The sequence below is a fragment of the Phalacrocorax aristotelis genome, chromosome 6, assembly GCF_949628215.1.
Source record: "Phalacrocorax aristotelis chromosome 6, bGulAri2.1, whole genome shotgun sequence".
Classification (NCBI taxonomy): Eukaryota; Metazoa; Chordata; class Aves; order Suliformes; family Phalacrocoracidae; genus Phalacrocorax; species Phalacrocorax aristotelis.
Genome location: NC_134281.1, coordinates 13,792,010 through 13,810,186, shown reverse-complemented (window position 1 = coordinate 13,810,186; position 18,177 = coordinate 13,792,010). Strand labels below are relative to the sequence as shown.

Genomic DNA, 18,177 nt, shown 5'->3' with positions numbered 1-18,177 from the left:
GGCTCCTCTGCCCCCGTGGCGGGGGGAGGCAATAGCTCCAACCCCAAACCAGATTCAGTGAAGGCAGAAGGTCGTTTATGTAGATGTAGGGGCAAGAAACCAGCCGAACAAGAACGAACTGCTTTTCCTGTGCTCGCCTCCCCACAAATCCCTCCTCAGCCCCTGCCGACCCGCTCCTTCCTCCCAGCCCAATTCCTCCGCAGTCCCCGCACCAGGCCGGACCCCGTAGAGGCGTCGCACACGGAAATGGGTAGACGGACCCTAAAAAAATTGCACCCCTGTCGCTGATAGGCATGCTCTGCGTCCAATAAGCATTGAGAGCGCGGCTACAGGGGCCAATGGTGCGGCGGGGCGGACGGAGGCGTCCGCGCGCCGGGAGCCGTGGTAACGCGCGGGGCGCGCGTGGCCGTCGTGGTCGGTCGGGGCCGGTCCTGCCCCGCCATGAAGATCGAGGAGGTGAAGAGCACCTCGAAGACGCAGCGCATCGCCGCCCACAGCCATGTCAAGGGGCTGGGGCTGGACGAGAGCGGCACCGCCAAGCCGGCGGGGGCCGGGCTGGTGGGGCAGGAGAACGCGCGGGAGGTGAGCGGGGCCCGGCCCGGCTCGGCCGGGGCTGCCCTGGGGCTGCCGCCGCAGTGCAGGAGAGAGCCCCGGGAGCCCAGTCCGACCCGTGGTGGACACCTTTTTAAGCCCCGCTGGCGAGCGAGAGTGTTTGCCCGGGCTCCGCTGCTGCGTGAGGAGCGATGGGGTCATCAAGGCTGCCCCTTACGCCGCTACTTTTTTGCGTTAGCTGGCGGCAAGGGCCCGCGGCTGTCTGCCGGGTTTTAGGGGTAGAAATCGAGGTATCAAAGGCAGCAAAACCTACCAAAAGTCAAGAGGTTTGGTGCAATTGAGGATTGGAGCTTCCGTTTCAGTCCGGTGCCTGGCCCCGAGCAGGTGCTTCTGTCGCTCCGAAAGTCAAAGACTCACTTCTTGCTTTATTTTTAACTTTTTACATATACATACAACTCCAGGAGGGGGGAAAGATTCTGCGCTCTCAGGTTGAGTTTTGTTGTCTGTCTTTTTTTTTTTTATGTCTGGGTTAGATAAAGTGATTGCAAGAAGTAGGTTTTTCTGATCTTGCCTTACCTTCTGTATGCATGAAATTGAAATCCTCGTTATTTTCAGTGGGTCACAAAACTCGATATTTCTAAACACTTTTTGTAATATTGGAACAAAAGACATAGCAATACTCGTGTTAATGGTGTAAATCCTTATTTAACTTACAGGCTTGTGGGGTTATAGTGGAACTAATCAAAAGTAAGAAAATGGCTGGCAGAGCTGTGCTGTTGGCAGGACCTCCTGGAACTGGCAAGGTATTTTTTTTGCTTTTTGATATGAATTAAAGTATTCCCAAATTTCCTTCATTTTGATTTGTTGTCAAAACTATTTTAGGGTAGTGGTTATGTAATGTTTTCATCTACTGGAATTTTTTTTCATCAATGTATTAGCATGGTTTCCTGCTTTATAGTTTGATTTTTGCCATGTCATCAGCATTGGTAACATCCAGTGGTGTGTCCAGGCATCATTAATGTGAAACCACCTCTTGTAGGTTACCAAATGCATAGGTAATATGGCTTATGCAAAGGAGTCTTAGAAGTTAATTTTATATTAAAAGCCTAATAGTTTTTTGCTTTATTTTTTTTCCTGTGCTGTTTAAGGCTTATTGTATTTGTATCAGATGTCAAATTCAAATGTCCAGTATTATTTCCTTAAGGTGTTTTGTAAGTCTTTAATAAAAGTCACTTTATATGCGTCTAACTTGTTTTGGGGGAGGAGGGTTGTTATATGTGAGAAATATGTCAGATGGAATAGTCTTAAATTGATTGCTGGTATATGGAAGGTGATATGATGAGGAAAATGAACTCTGCAGAAAGAGTCTTTGTTAATTCTCATAAAAATTAATGTGTGGGGTTTTGTTTTGTTTTGTTTTTTTTAAGACTGCTTTGGCATTAGCTATTGCTCAGGAACTGGGAAGTAAAGTTCCCTTTTGTCCTATGGTCGGAAGTGAGGTCTATTCCACTGAGATCAAGAAAACAGAAGTTCTAATGGAAAACTTCCGACGTGCAATTGGTAAGTTTCAGAAAAACAGAAGAATTAAGTATTTGCATGATACTTATTTTGCTTTTTCCCAGTCATCTAAAAAGGAAAAACTTTTCAGTGGTCAGAGTAGTTTTCAAATTACGTTATTTTTTTCAGTGCTGATCTTAATTTAATGAATCTCTTCCACACTTAATGGAGTTACGTTTTCTGTTTATAAACTATAATTTAATTGCTGTATTATGGTTTATTTTACTTCCCCAGATTCTCCTCTCATCCTCCAGGTTCATCTCCTGGTTTTGCCTCTGACTGAATAAAGCCGAAAGAAAATATCATTTTTAGTGTCTTACATTAGCAGAAATACTTGTAGACAGAAAAATGCTCTATCCTTTATTTTAGTGATTTCACCTTACTAAGCAAACAGTCTTAATCAGGGACTCCCAAATGGCAGTGTCAGCCTTACTTAGTATTCCAGTGAGCACAAAAGTTCCATGCCAATAAAGTAAATACGTTAACTTAATATATTCCTCAATTCTAGAGTGCTTTTACAACCTTGATGTAAATTGGTTAAATTTGCAACACAACCTCAATGAGTATCTAAAATCTCTTATTTAGCTGCTGACAGCTGCTAAATGCAGTTAGAAGTGTCCCTTGTTTATGTGAGGATTGGCTACAAATAGCCGGACTGATTTTAGTACTGAACATATTAACAGTTAATTTTCCTGGATTCTGTACCATGTTTCCCCTTGGACTTTATCTAAGTATTCATTGGCAGTAAGGTGAAGAAGTCTCTCAGTTCTGCAATGAAACAAAAGTATTCCATTGACTTTTATAAGAAAGCAACTCTCAGTAGTCTCTGGTCTTCTAGTTACCATGAACCTGGCAGGGCCTGGGGGAGGGAAGCCAGAGACTGAGTAGTCTGCAGTATTTCCTTGATGTGATGAAGTTCCCTGTCAGAGATTTGGAAACCTGAACCAACAGATGAAACTTATGCCATCCATGTTGTCATTTCTAGAGACAGCAATACTTCAACTCTCTAAGGTTTAACAGCCAGCTACATTGTTAGTTCCCTGCATTCCCTGAATGTCAATAGAGAGACACTTCTAAACAAATATTGGTGTTAATGAAAGATGGAACTTCTTGTATTCCTTTCTGTTGAATTCCATGTCACAGTTTCATAACACAACCTTTATTGAATATTTTTATCAGTGTAAAAAAAAAATCTCTGAAATATTTTTAAAGGACTCAAGTACCGTTTCTCATAATGGAACATTTTCAAATCACATTTAAATCCGTTATGTTTTAGCATCTCTGCCTGGCAAATAACTTACAAGGGCGTGTTTTAAAAAAATTATTTTGTATACACAGAACAATGTCAGCTGTGACTGGGTGCAAGAGAAGCTTCAGCTCACGTGTCAACCAGTACCTAAAGTATTCATTTAGGGTTTTTTGGGGGGGCGCAGATGGTTTGTATGATTCCTTATTAGCAGACTCTGTACATATCATGTATTGCTCATGTGTTTTACTATTTTACTTTTAGAGGATTTAGCCACCTCAATTTAGAAAAATGATCAGGGATGTTAACATAAACTTATTTTTTACTTTTTTTTCCCCTGGGAAACAACAGAGTCTGACTGGTTTGGACCCATCACTGTATAAAGAAACTGGGATGACTCCAAGTTTACAAAATTTTTATTGTTGGGAGTCTTTTAATAACAGACTAGACGTAGTCTCATGGCCAAGTACTGCTTGAGGTATAGTAGAGAGTTTGCAGTATGTGAGAAACATAAAGGACAGAGTGAGAAATTGTTGTGTGAGTTAAAAAAAAACTTAAGCTGAGAGAGAGATTAATCCTGTATAGAGCTTATTAGCAGTTGGCAAGGATGATGACAGTAGCTAATGTTAGAACTCAGTTGCAGTAAAAAATAACTGCTGGAATAGCCACTTAAATAGCATATCTGTTCCCTGTGTCTCCAAATTGTAACTGCCAATAAATCAAACAAGCACTGTTTAACTCCATGTAGTGCTACTGAACCAAAACATGAAATAGCCATCAATTGCCTTCTTAGACTCGTGACTATGGTTTGTAAGTAGGAAATGTCTGTTTTAAGTTAAAGAGCTCTTTTGAGAACGAAGTTTGTAGTTGATACATACAGACTCATTTGAAAACAAAAGGATGATCAGCAGCAAATTCAAAGCATCGATTACCTTTGTTCAGATCAGGTTCATCTGTAAATATTTTCAATAGACACATGTATGTGAGCACATTAGTTTAGATTAGAGGCACGCTTTTTAAGCAAATCTCTGTTGTCCTCTCTGACTCAGCTTTGGTTTGTGTTGTGGACAGACTCTGAGCATGTGAACTGGATTCTCTTCAGATGAAATGAAACTGAAAAACGTGCTTTAGCAGCATATAAAATATACCCCAAACACAAATGGGCTTCCAGTTTTTCAGAGCAGAATAAAGCTTGTGCTGAAAGTTTAAAAACAAAACAAAAAGGAAAGACACACCTGTGAATGTCCGCTTCTCAGCACCAGCAGTTCCCATATTGCTTTGTATTCCCTGTGTATGTAGCCTATGTGATGCAGCCTTGTCTAGGTCAGTTTTATAACTCAAAGGTTCTTTTTTTGTCTAATGTTTTGGCATACCAAAAAAACCATTTTAAAAAATTACTGAAATAAACTTTATATACAACTTTTATGTAGTGCTAAAGAAGAGAAAGCAAACATTTCTTACGAAGAAATCATCATGTTATCGACAATTAACCAGTTTCTCACATTTCAAATCCGAGTCTTAATTTGGGTCCAGTAGAGGGAGACAGACTCATATTTGTCAGTTCTTTATACTTTCCTATCAGCAACTCAAGATTACTGGTGAAGCGTCTGATCTATTTCAAAGCAAAATGAAAAGTTATGGAACAAGGAAAGTTTTATAAAGTCCTAATAGCCTCAGACTGGGCAGGATGACTTCCTTATATCTTGTTACAGCCCATTCATTATTTTTGGTATGGCATGTGTGTCTCATAAAATACTTTATAGAGTCTCTTCAGATGTGGGTTCTTTGAACTTTTATGTAGCTAGAACATCTGCATAATTGTAGTGGTGGTGGTGATGATAGTGGTTTTTCTTTGGAACAGTCTAACTGTAAAACTCTTCAGTTCTATATTATTAATAAATTTAAAATAACTTAGTTAATTACAGTAGTTGTGACTAGAAGATACCTATACCTAGATACTATGATTGCTCAACTGCCTGAAAACCAACAAAGTAAGGATGTCATTGTCAGCTGTTTTGAAATAGTTTTAAATTTGCATTATAGCAGATTCTGCTAAATTTTATTTAGCTCACCTTTTGCTATTAACTTGAAAAATACTTTACATAACTTTTTCTTAGTTTTATGAGGTCCTGACACAATACTTTTTAATCAATTTATGTTATTTTTAACTCGGTTGCTAAAATTTGAAGTTTTTTATGAAGTTAACCTTCTTTACTCCCATCTTTTTCCTTACTTTGCAGGGCTTTTCTGGTGGCACAGAAATTGTGTAAAACTTGCAGCTATATTAGTGCCTTTTAGTTTCAGAAGACAAACTTGTTTCCCTGACTTTAGCATCAAATCAAGGAACAAATCAAGCAAATCCCCTCTTTGGGGGAGGGGAAAGATAGGATACTGACATTTGCTTCAAGAACTAGTAATAATGGAGAGAAGGAAAATAATTTCTTAGGGTTTAATAAACTGCTTTGCAGGCCAGAACTTGGTCTGAACTTTCACTCTGATAACACAGGATGAATATCGTCACTTAATATTGAAGAAGAGTAATTGATCTTTCTACTTTTGAAAGTAAAAAATTACCATTAAGTGTAATACAGCCTAATAATATTTTACATCCTGTTGGCAGTAGTGCAGCAGACTCCTGCGTGTATATGGCTGTTGATTTGTGTACTGAAACTATTCTAAACAATTTCTTTCAGGGTTGAGGATTAAAGAGACCAAGGAGGTTTATGAAGGAGAAGTCACAGAACTAACTCCATGTGAGACTGAAAATCCTATGGGGGGGTATGGTAAAACCATCAGCCACGTAATTATAGGACTCAAAACTGCGAAGGGAACCAAACAGTTGAAGGTACGTATGGTAGAGTCTCAAAAATTCCCTGAAGTATTTCGGGTCTGCATGTTCTGTTTTTAGCGCTTCTTATTTCCATTTCAAGGTCTTGAACCCCATATCTTTGTAGAGTGGGGATGCCAGCAGGCTGATTACTTTTGCTCGACAACTTTATCCTACTCCTGAGCATGTATGTTTGCCTGCTTTGTGTAGAATATTTAGATGTTAGTATTGTCTCCTACTAATTGAAATTGGGGATAAACCCATCACTTAGTTAGCAGCCCCTGTTATTTTCCTGTTTGGCAGCACACGCTTGTATGTCTTCAACAAGTTAAAGGAGACTTTAAGCAGAAAGAGAACCTGATGCAGTTTTGCAGCATTACTGGTACCACAGAAAAATGGGCACAGTAGGGAAACTGAACTATGATCTGTCTCAGTCTGTGATATGCTCAGTCTGTGACACTAACCCTGGCTATAAATTCACGTTCATGATAATAAACATGAGAGAAAGGTCTTGTTTGCTTTTGGTTTCCTGATTCTCAAATGATTTTTTTGAGGATGGGTTTGGGAAGTCTTGCCTGCTTCGGTAAATTGTTCCTTCTGTCACATCGCTTCTTCATGGGGAGGTACGGTCTAGTGAATATTTGATATGAACTGGAAATTGAGCTGGTATGTTGCCAGCTCAGACTCATTTTCTCTTTGTTTTCTTGTACAAGTCTCTGTCCATGTTATTAAATTTCCCTGTCAGTTAGAGTACAAGAGGACTGAAAGCTGTCTCCGTTGTTAAGTACCATCTTGCATTTTTTCACTCTGAAAACAAGAAAATGCAGAGCAAAAGTGAAAAAACATGTACTGAGAGAAACAAAAGCATCTAACGTATTCCACATTCACTCTCCCTCACGCAGCTCCACAGAGGATACAGATTCAAGAAATAGAGTAGCATAATCTGGTGCCATAGCCAGATTTTTAATAAAAGTTTTGTTAGAAAGCAAGAAAAGCGCTGCACCCTAGGTAAAAATATATTGCCACATTATGCAAAGGCATACTTCCCAATAGTAACTGATTACGTTTCTGGCACTTATTGTCACTTCCTTCAGATAGCAGATTTTTTTGGTAGGAAAGTAGGTTCTGCGCATCTTCTTTCAGATTTTTTCTCTATTACTATTCCAAGTGTTACAGCTTTATAAAATCCTAGAGGTATTGCTGGGGGGAGTTGCACTTTAATTTTGTGTGGTGGGGTTGAGCTTTAGTTGGAATTTCTTTTCTGTGATTACCATAACAATATGGAACTGTTTTCACCAACTGTGATGTTTGCTTGTCTCCAGCTGGACCCAAGCATATTTGAAAGCTTGCAGAAGGAGAGAGTGGAAACTGGTGACGTTATTTATATAGAAGCAAACAGTGGAGCCGTCAAGGTAAAAGAAAAGTTCTGCACTTTATGCAGGTGTATGTATTCTTGCAGACCTTTCTCTGCCTTTGTCAGAAGGCTGTCTGATTTATTAACCTTAACTGACATGAAATAGTTACATGGAAGTTTTAAAAAGAGGCCAGTGTTTTCCTTATCTGGTGAGAAAATTCTTTCCTGCACTGAAAGGACATGGTCATCTGGTTCACAGTTAAGGTCGTCGGGCAAGGAAGCTATCACTGATGCTGTCTGGATGAGTTTTCTTTTCTGTAAGATCAAGACATCTTTAAGGGAAGGAGGGAAACAAACCAAGCAACTTTAGTCATTTTCAGGCTGACATGTGCAGTGTATTTAATCTTTCTTTTATCGCTCTGGTATTTTCTCTAAAAGATATATATACATGCAGAAGGGAATACTGCATTAGTTAGCATTCTTTTCATATCTGATTTAAAAGCAGTGTACAGCGATACTTGCTGTTTAATGGATGAGCATAATATTTTGAATCATATAATAAATCACCCACCTACAAAGGAGTCTTGAACAGTTCTCCCAATCTCTAGTTAATCTGCTGGATTTGTCCTTTAGCAAGAATTGCATACGGTTAAAAGAAGGGGAGAGAAGAGCAGAATATTCTTACCACTGAAAATATCAGGTGTTTTTCAACAGAGGTTTTGGGCTTTGATCAGTAGATAGGGTATGGCTGTTGCTAAGCAGGGAGTGGGATGTCTGAATTGTCAGCTGAAGCTTGTCAGGACTAGAATTGTGAACCAAGCCCTTTATCTTTATCAAGTTTGTGTCACTCAAGGTTTTGGCACTGAAACTAATTCTATACCTGGGTTCCTCTTCTTTACTTTTTCTCAGAGGCAAGGCAGGTGTGATATATATGCTACGGAATTTGACCTTGAAGCTGAAGAGTATGTTCCCTTGCCAAAGGGTGATGTGCACAAGAAAAAGGAAATTATTCAGGATGTCACCCTGCATGATTTGGATGTGGCCAATGCTCGACCTCAGGTATCTGACTCCACAAATGAAGTCTTTACAGAAAAATTATTTGACATAGATGTGATGGTTACTAGAATACTCAGGGAAGTATAGAAAGTTGAGCTGTCCTAAATCACACTCAAAGATTCCACTGTAGGAAAAGCAGTAGGTGTTACACCATGAAGGCCAGTCTACCTCCCCTCCTTGGAGGAAGGTCATTCTGAAGTTGGCTTCCTCAGTGGCCCTGCCATACGGGTTAAAGAGGCAGTTGCTAGGTTAGGATTTGGGCACCTGGTTGTGGAATATTCATCAGAGTACATTTCCTAACATGACAGAGAACAACCTTATAGCCATAAGGGAGCTTCCACATGGATATCTGGGATCTGCTACATTCACAGTTAATGCATAACCTGGACCTAGCTCTCCCCTTCTGACCACCACTGTCCCCTATCCCATGCAGAAAAAGAGTGGCATGGGCTGCTCCTGTTCATTAGGAAAAGAGATTGTTGCTTTCTCTCCAGAAGGAAAGTTGCCTACAGATGTGAGGTAGCAGCAGCCAGATCGGCATAATTCTATTTATCAAAAGATTAATTTATTCTGCTCTGTGTCTATGGTTTTGTGTCCATGAAATGGAAGCTACAAGCACTATGATAAAAGATCACAAAGTATTTTTGGCTGCTTCAGATTCTGTTGATGTCCCTGCTTCCTTCAGAAATGTTTCATAACCTCTTGTTAAGTTTTTATGTGACTTTCAGTAGAGCTCTGAACATAACGAAGCAAAAAATTGAAAATAGAAGAATTACTCCTTGCTGTATCTTAACATAAACCTGGTATCGAGGGAGTTCCATCTATGTCATAAACAAAAGCCACTAACAATACAGTATCTTTGTTTAAAGGCTGGCATCCCTACAGTATGATACAACAAGCCCTTAACCTACTCCATTTCAAAATAAACATCCTTTTTCCAACAGTCATATGCATGTTAAAAATCAAGGTGTTCAAAACTCTTAACTCAGCATAATCGTTCCTGTGTTTGCGGGTTGAACACCTACTGTGCACTCAGGCAATCCATGTCTTTGTGTTTCCTGACAATTTTAGCCCTTAAAAGCTTCTCTGGCAATTTTTTTTAAATTGTTGTTTTGGTTTTTCGTGTTCTCCAAATGAATGAGGCTAAACAAAGGGTGAGGATGTTGCTAAATGATTATGTTTACAATACTGCTGCCTGAAGTGACCTAACCTTTGACAGATTATCAACCACTGCTGATATAAAGTATCAAATTAACTGCAAGAAACAACTTCTTCGACCAATTCCTGACTTAAAAAATTCTCATGGTATGTGTTCACTGCAAGACCTCATAGTTGATCTGTAACTTTCTTCTCCTAGGGGGGGCAAGACATCCTTTCTATGATGGGACAATTAATGAAGCCTAAGAAAACTGAAATTACTGGTATGAATCCTGCATGGTATTTTTAGACCAATATAATCTATATGTTTGCCAGTTAGAAAAGGATTAAAAATAGGGTTATTCATGTACCATCTCTAAATGAATGCCTATGTAATATTTATTCATAAGTATTCAGCTTTCAAGAAGCAGCGATACAGCTGCTAGAATTCCAATGCTGGAAACAGTACAACATGTTACTGGTTCATGGTTCATCACATGGAGTGATAAAATATATACTGTACTCTGCACCAGTCTTCCTGGGGAAAAAGAGGTCAGAATGCTAGTGCCACTCCCCTTTCTCAAAAGGCTCTTTCCCGAGAGTGTGAGGTTCATACTTTGACCAAGAGCCAAACTGAACAACAACAACAAAAATATCTAAAAAACATTGTTAGTATGTATGCTTATGTGAAGCAACCATACTGAATTTCTGTGGAGTAGAAAAATGGCTTCTAAAGACTCTCAACGCTGGTTTCATTTAGTCACCTCTGTAGCAGCTGTCTATTAACATGATCTTGAGATGAGCACTGCTGCTCTTCCTACCTACAGATCATTGGAGAAAGAAATCTACAGATAGATCTATTCTCCTCCTTGCTTTGAAAGAAATGATGTTTCAGTAAGTGACTATCTAAATTTAGATCAAAGTCTGTTTCAATACCTAACTTGAATGGAGTTCTTTTGAAGTATTTCATCTGTTCCAGAGGTCACTTTGCTTATTCTAATGTCAGATCTATTGATGTAACATCTTGCGTAGCTTTGAGATCCGTATGTTCAAAGAAATTTATACAGCCCTATGTTTTTGTTGTTAAACACACTTCTGTGCTGTAATACAGTAGCAATATTTTATTCTTTCAGTGTTGTTCTTTTCAGCCATACTTGGAAACTTTGTTAAGTTTCATGTTTTAAACTGAGGTTTGACTGACTTCCCCCTCGTCCCTGCCAAACTCCCCAAACCCACAAAAATCATAATTTTTCACAAGCCATGTGAGGAGACAGACTACTCCAGTTAAGTGCTGGAAATTCAGTTTAGAAATAATTTCATGCACAGATGTCTTCGCAATACAGTAGGGAATGCCACAGAATTGTAGTGTCACAGATTTTTTTCCCCCTGTGGCAGTAAGATACCAAACCATGAAAAAATTCAAGGAGGGTTTTACTTGCTTTGTCTTTCATACAGACCTATAGTTCACTAGCAGAACAACTAACAGTTTCTTTTTGTTCTCAGACAAACTCAGAGGAGAGATTAATAAGGTGGTAAATAAATACATTGACCAAGGCATCGCAGAGCTAGTCCCAGGTGTACTCTTTGTAGATGAGGTTCACATGCTGGATATTGAATGTTTCACATACCTGCACCGAGCACTGGAATCTTCTATTTCCCCCATTGTCATCTTTGCTTCCAATCGAGGAAACTGCGTTATCAGGTATGATGTCTAAAGTTGAATTTTCCAGTTTTAATTGGTCCATAAACCTTGGAATTAGCTGTATCAGCAGAGTTATAATCTTTGAAGCTTTTGTCTCTGATACTGACATCTGTGATAATCCCCAGGTTACAAACTGCATCGGTGCTCAAGAGCTGCTTGTGAGCTTCATGATGGGACAGGCATTTAATGTGAGGCTGACTGAGTTAAAGCAGAATGGAATTCCTCCTTTTATTTCCACTGACACATCCCTCTCTCTCTAACAGCTTCTGAAATGTCTTATTTCCTGGGTGATCTGTAACAATTGCTTTTCTCATTGGATACCTCAACACATCTGTTGCTTTTACATTAGGGACATCAAAAGCACCAAGGCTACAAACCTCTAATATCATAGTTTCCTGCTTCTGGATCATTTTGCTGTTTGCTATCCTCATTGCATCAGACTTAAGCTTCCTTTTCTTATTGTTAAAGCATGTCACAGTTCAGCCTCTCCCTACCCTTCATTATTTCCCTCTATGTTGGTCTGGCTTTTTGTAATTCTTCAGTCTTGCCAACTAACTTGGTTTTCATCTCCGCTTCGTGCCTCCACTTCAAAATTCTGCGCCCACACAATGCATTCTTTGCACGTTCTGTAAAAGTGCTCTCCTCTTTCAGATTCTTCCTTAACTTCTGATAATTTGTGGTCTAGGTCTAATTATGTCTAAACAAGCTGTCATTAGCAATGACTGCTACTTTTTAAATTTATTTAATTCAGCTGTGTAACCAGCTATTCCTTTCCCTCTTAGTGACTCATCTGGTATTAATCTTTCTCTGCTTGCATTGCTTAGAAGTTAAGGTGATAAGCCCTTCAAAAATGTTTAAGGTGGTCAGGGCAGCGCTCTTTTCGCAAAGGTATGAAAAGGCTGTCTTGTAAAAGAGCAAATAGAGATCTGTCAGCATGGATTCACTGTAGATCTTGCTATGAAAAAACTGATTTAAGGAAGATTTCAATCAAACAGTTGTATTTAATTTTGCTAAATTAAGTCCTTAAGAGCAAGCCCTTAACTGCATACTATATCTCAAGTAGTTAGCAATGTTCTGATTTGCCTGCTGATGGCTCTTAAAAGGTTTGGGGAAAAATTAATTTTATAGTATAGTTGATTCTGTAGCCTCATAAGAGAAGGAATGACTTCAGAGGAGAGAACACAATCTACTTGAGTACCGCAGGGCATTTGATTCATTTTCCAGGGAGGACCATGGCCAAAGCTGCAGTACCAGAATACTAGCACTGAACTTAGAAATGTAGTTCTTTACCAGCACTCCACTGGCTTTACCTGCAATCTCAATAGATCTCATGAAATCTGGATATCTTTCACTCTTGACTTCACAGTAAATTGTGGTGGTCTTGGAAAACCAAGTGTAGATGAGTCTGCAGCCTCTGCTGTTGGGTGTTGTACGCCAAACAAATAAAATGGTTGGGGTCTAGATCCTGTTCTGTCCTTCATGCACATACCCCCATGTCTCAATTTTCTGGATTGCAAGCATGGAATGTAAACTACTGCAGTGTTCACTGCAAGGACTGGGGGAAGGAGTGAATAGAGTAATGGCTTATTCAGCAAGAGGAGATGTTCTCCAAATGGGTGACAGTATATATAATTTCTACAGATATTGCTAAACAACTTAGTAAGAATGATTTGTTCCTTGCTGGAAGATATTTTGGAACATTAGATACGACTGTGTTGTAAGATGCAACGCAGGGAAACATGAGGGAAAGCACCACCTCAAAGTATTTTTGAGTGGTGTGTTTAAGAGCTCCAGAAACAGTATTTGTTTTCTTGGGCTGTCCGCTATGAACTTCAGACTAGAATGTTTCCTGTCTCTGTCTGGGGAGTGTGTCTACATCTGGGGAATGCACCTTTATGGGAAGACACAAGAATTGTAAACTAGTAGATGTGCAGTCACTTAAAACTGATTTTAGTAAAATCAATGTACTGAACTCTGAATAGTATCTGATCTCCGTTTGGTTTCTCCTTCAGAGGCACAGAGGATGTAGTGTCTCCTCATGGAATACCACTGGACCTGCTGGATAGAGTGATGATTATCCGAACCATGCTGTATACACCCCAAGAAATGAAGCAGGTATGTGCAGAATTTTAAGAGAAACTCTGAGAAGTCCCTGGATTTCTAGTCTCTTGGGATGACTGCTTTGTCTCTATATTCTGTTACTGTAGAAAAACTTCCTACTTCCTAAATGCATGCTGCTTTAGTAACCATTTACAGTAAACTGCTTAAAATTGTGCATGCAATCTCTGTAGTCTGATTTCCACCCACTAAATTGTATTGGCAAGTGTATCTAGAGCTGAAAGTAACATCTCACTTGCATAATATAGCTAGAATTGTTAGCTGACCTTATCTCTCCCACAGATGTGCTTTCCATAGAGTTTGCAGGTTCCAGCAGGTAGTGCTTTTTCAGTTGGTATGAGATGAAGTATCACATTTTGGGACCTTTTGGTCACAGACCTCAAGCTGTTCCTCCACATAAGAGGTGAGAGGGATTGAGGAATGCAAATTCATGCACTGCATTTTTGCCTCTATGCCCTGTACTATAGCCTTAACCTACTAGGACTGTCTCCTGAAACTGGGAGGATTTTCATGCTCCTAGTCAAGTTTAGAAATGTAAGCACAGTAAGTGTTGCAGAGATATGCTTCTGAATGCCTGAAACTTTTCCTGTGGGGCCATCACAATGTGTATTGTGTATCGATTATAATGCTCGGGTGCCATTATGATGCGTCGTGTCAAAGATCCCCCCTCATTAGCGTCTCAATGCTGTGAAGTGACACAATGCAGAAGACATTACAGTTTATCATGTCAATTCTTTGTATTATTTAAGAGATAGTGTCAATGGAGGAGAGCGTTGTCACGAGATAAGTCTCCTGCTGCTGGATAAGTGCCAAGGTGAAGCTGAGGCATTTATTGAATATAAACGTAGAGGCAAAGCTTCATTTCACTTGGTTTGAGGAGCTTTTCACATATGGTCATTCTCAGGATAATTTTTTTGTACTTAAAAGGACAATTTAAAGTGTGATGGTATAGGTTACATTAGAAACAGCCTGGTGATTTAATACCATGATTATGTTTTATCTGTATACAAGACAAATTTTTAAAGCGTGACTTTTACTCAGTCTGGAGATGTTAAAGGCTGTTGTCTAGGCTTCCCTATATGGTATGTGAATTTTGTGTCATTTGGGTAGTAGGAGTATATACTCTGAGCTACTTTTTAAGGTTACTATATATAATACCTGCCTAGTGTGCTGTATTGTCATGCAGATAATACACTGTTAAAGAGCTCATTTCTGAATGTTGATTCTCAAAATAGCTGGGCAAGTGCTGGGATTCCTCTCTCCCCAGGGTGAGGGAAAGGAAGTGTTTACAGTAGCATTTCCTAAGGCTCAAAATAGATTCCAGACATCACATATGGGAACGTGATTTATGATGAACGTGATTTATGATACACAAAACCTCATCATCCCTTAAATTAAGCCTTTTGAATTACTACTTCTCTTGGGGGAAGAGGAGGAGCTATTACACTTAACTTGGGTTTCTAACTAAATACATTTAAGGAGGTTTAAAAAGATGATGTCCATAACTGATTTCTTTGGTTTTGCTTCCATGTTTCTTTCATGGTAGGAAGAAGTTTTCACTGCTGATGTTTCTGTGTGAGGCTCTTAGCCATTCTTTCACGATTGATTTGTTTACCAGCATGAGAATTGTCCATTTATCTACTGAGAGTTTGTTCATAACCAGCTAAAAATAATTCTTTGTGCTGATAAGGTAGAAATCCCATTGTGTAGCTCTGCTCTGAGAGGAAGACCCACAGTTACCTTAGTGCAACCAGAATAGAATGAAAATTCACTTTTATGCGTATTCTAGTCAGGTATTGTTGTAATCAAACTTTTTTGCATATGTGCCTGCTGTTAGATAGTAGAGGTTATAACTGGGACTCTTTCTTCCTAATGTATTTTACCTGGTAAACACTTCTACTATTTCATAGCAACTTATTTATGTATGTATTTGCTGGGGTAATGGCTGGGGCCCCAATAGTAAGGTTTTACTAAGTTGCTAGATAAAAAGTTATTTTAAAAAAGTTGTTAAAGATTTGATACCTTGTTTCTAGACAGGGACGAGTAAAGTAGCAGTATTGAATGAATGGATAGTGATGTTTGAGTGATCTAAAAGACAGAAAAGAACCTTCAATTTGAAATTGCAATTTGCAGCATCATTGCCAATATTCAGTATTAATATCTTAGTGCAACTTCCTGCCATTTCAAGCCCCCCCCTCTTTTGCTCTGTTCCCTGCCCTACCTCCCCTAGTGCATTTTTATGGCTTTAATTTAAACGACTGCTTCTTGATATCTTGTTTACAAAGCTGCCAAAGTGAAAAATACCTGTATTATATGAGGCTTGCAGTTCCAGAGTTATCTCAGCACTACAACACAACATCATTATCCAGTCTGCCCCTTATCACTCAGCTGGCAACAGGGACTACCGAGAGACTTGTGCCACTTCTGTTACAGCTTTATATGCTCAGGCTTATTAGTGATATCTTGCTCTCCAACTTTGTAAAGATCTTCAAACTGGTACAAGCCTGAGACTGTTCTTGAAAGATTAGATTCTTCTGAGTGATTCTTTTTCCTTCTTGCAGGAATAGGTGAATCATAGAGAGTAACTTTTTGATTTATTTTACTATCTTCTTGTCAATTGAATAAAAAGTGTGTTGTGAGCTGCTCAGGAAAGGGCATAGTTTTCTGTAGGGCTTTTTGGAGGGCTCTCTCTGCTGTATTGTGGCAATGATACACTGCAGAATTTAGTAACTAACCCTTGTAGCTGCCCACGAGACTCCAGCTGTCACTTAGCTCCATTTTCTTGTACAAGCGCTCATATTCTGCTCCCTATTAGTAGATATACTTTGCTACCCATGTGGAATTATCGTGACGGGTTAGTCCAGACCTATTAATTTACTGGCCTTTTGTGGTAATCAGTTTTTCAACGTTATATTTGCCTATTCAAAGACTTGGAATTCTAAAAATTCTAGTTTAGTGGTAAGTTACACTAGGATAACTCTCCACACCATCTTGTTTTATACCATGTCTCATCTCTAAGCCAACACTTTCAGCTACTAAGCTAAGTAGTACAGCATGCTAATTGTTTGGACTGGTAACTCACTCATTCATCCCAACAGATCATAAAACTTCGTGCTCAGACAGAAGGGATTAATACTAGTGAAGAAGCTCTAAACCATTTAGGGGAAATTGGTACCAAGACAACCTTAAGGTAAGTTGATCACAATTGAGTTTTCTCTTAAGTATGACTGGGTCTGAAAACACTGTAGGATAACTAACTCTTGGAAGTGAGACAACCCTCTCCCATACAATAATGTTGGCTATTAAGAATAGTGCTAATATTAAAGAGTGGTGATCCTCCTCTTTCCTCCTATAAGGAATGTAGGTGCTGGAGGGTCTTGCAGGCTTTTTCTACTGCTGGTAGAGCTGTGTGTTTCCTAACAGATACCCCACCCCTACATACATTCAGTTCACTGGGATGCACTGAATTGTACTTACCCGTCCATCTCCGTTTGACCACAGGTATGCTGTGCAGTTACTGACCCCAGCTAACCTGCTTGCCAAGATTAATGGAAAAGACAGCATTGAGAAAGAGCATATCGAAGAAATAAATGAACTTTTCTATGATGCCAAATCCTCAGCAAAAATCTTGGCTGATCAACAGGAGAAGTACATGAAATGAAGAGCTTATGTTAGATGCTTTGAAGTGGCTTTAACCCTTACCCAGGGCTGGCTTAATTATTGAATGAGAAATGTTAATGGTTTGTCTCTTTTGGGACTGAAAAATATTTAAATGTTGGACTGCTTTGTCAGGCCAGAGTTAACTATCAAGAGTTCCTACTTCATTATCAACAATAAGATGCTCCATGATGTCTGTGTAACATCTTAGTCTCCCTTTTATGAGTATATATATGAAATGGATAGATCTTGACCCATCAGTTTTGTCTTTAGATTTCATTACAGAAGAGCTCTAACTGAACTTAATGCTTAAGAACAGTCTATTTTCTTTATGATGTTGTTTTAAAATAGTTTCCTTTTACAGATGAGAACTTTTTTTTCTTGAATCAAAGTTTGTCTGAAGTGCTTTATAATAAAATATTTCAAGAATATTGGAAGCTTGCATATGTTTGCCCTGGGTGTTGACCTGCCTAGAGAAACAGAGAAAATAAGTTGGAATTAACCAACCCAAATATGAGTAAAATGGATTGGCAACACAAAAATAGATCTGCAGTAAAGGAAAAAATAGTAATGGGACCTTTTTACAGTATTTACTCTTTTGTAGGTCTTGAGTTTTATTTTCTGCAAACTTCTTTGGAGAATGCAGAAATACATAATGGTAACTATCTTGGCCCTATATAAAGCCTTTCTTCCAGAGTAACTTATCTTTTTTTGTGTGTGTTTTCTTTAAGCAGATTAAATGAAAATGGCTTTCCATCACAGTTAGCTATTTTTCTCACTATGTTCTTTCCCCACTATCTTGATCACCCAGAATCAGAAAAAATCACAAACTAGAAATACATGAATATTCATGCATAAAAATGAAAGTTAGCAGAACGATAGTGAAAAGAACTACCCCATTATTAGGGCTGGAAATCCTGCTCTACACAGGCTTTGTATGAATTTAGCCTTTGTGAACAAGAGACTAAGTA

General features: G+C 39.1%; 1 protein-coding gene across 1 annotated transcript; it reads left to right on the top strand.

Moving 5' to 3' along the window:
• Positions 1 to 328: 328 nt before the first annotated feature.
• On the top strand, positions 329 to 17,650 carry RUVBL1 (RuvB like AAA ATPase 1). Its single transcript, XM_075096020.1, has 11 exons — positions 329 to 582; positions 1,269 to 1,355; positions 1,980 to 2,112; positions 6,049 to 6,200; positions 7,505 to 7,594; positions 8,446 to 8,595; positions 9,950 to 10,013; positions 11,233 to 11,431; positions 13,444 to 13,546; positions 16,648 to 16,739; positions 17,051 to 17,650. Exons 1-11 carry the CDS (start codon positions 442 to 444, stop codon positions 17,208 to 17,210), a joined length of 1,371 nt encoding a protein of 456 aa, XP_074952121.1. The 5' UTR covers positions 329 to 441; the 3' UTR covers positions 17,211 to 17,650.
• Positions 17,651 to 18,177: the final 527 nt, after the last annotated feature.

Excerpts from the sequence above, each read along its gene's own strand:
- RUVBL1 (XM_075096020.1), top strand. The coding sequence starts at position 442 with ATGAAGATCGAGGAGGTGAAGAGCACCTCGAAGACGCAGCGCATCGCC. Across the intron at positions 583-1,268 it reads GGCAGGAGAACGCGCGGGAG|GCTTGTGGGGTTATAGTGGA; the intron begins GTGAGCGGGGCC and ends TTTAACTTACAG. Across the intron at positions 10,014-11,232 it reads TAAGAAAACTGAAATTACTG|ACAAACTCAGAGGAGAGATT; the intron begins GTATGAATCCTG and ends TTTTGTTCTCAG.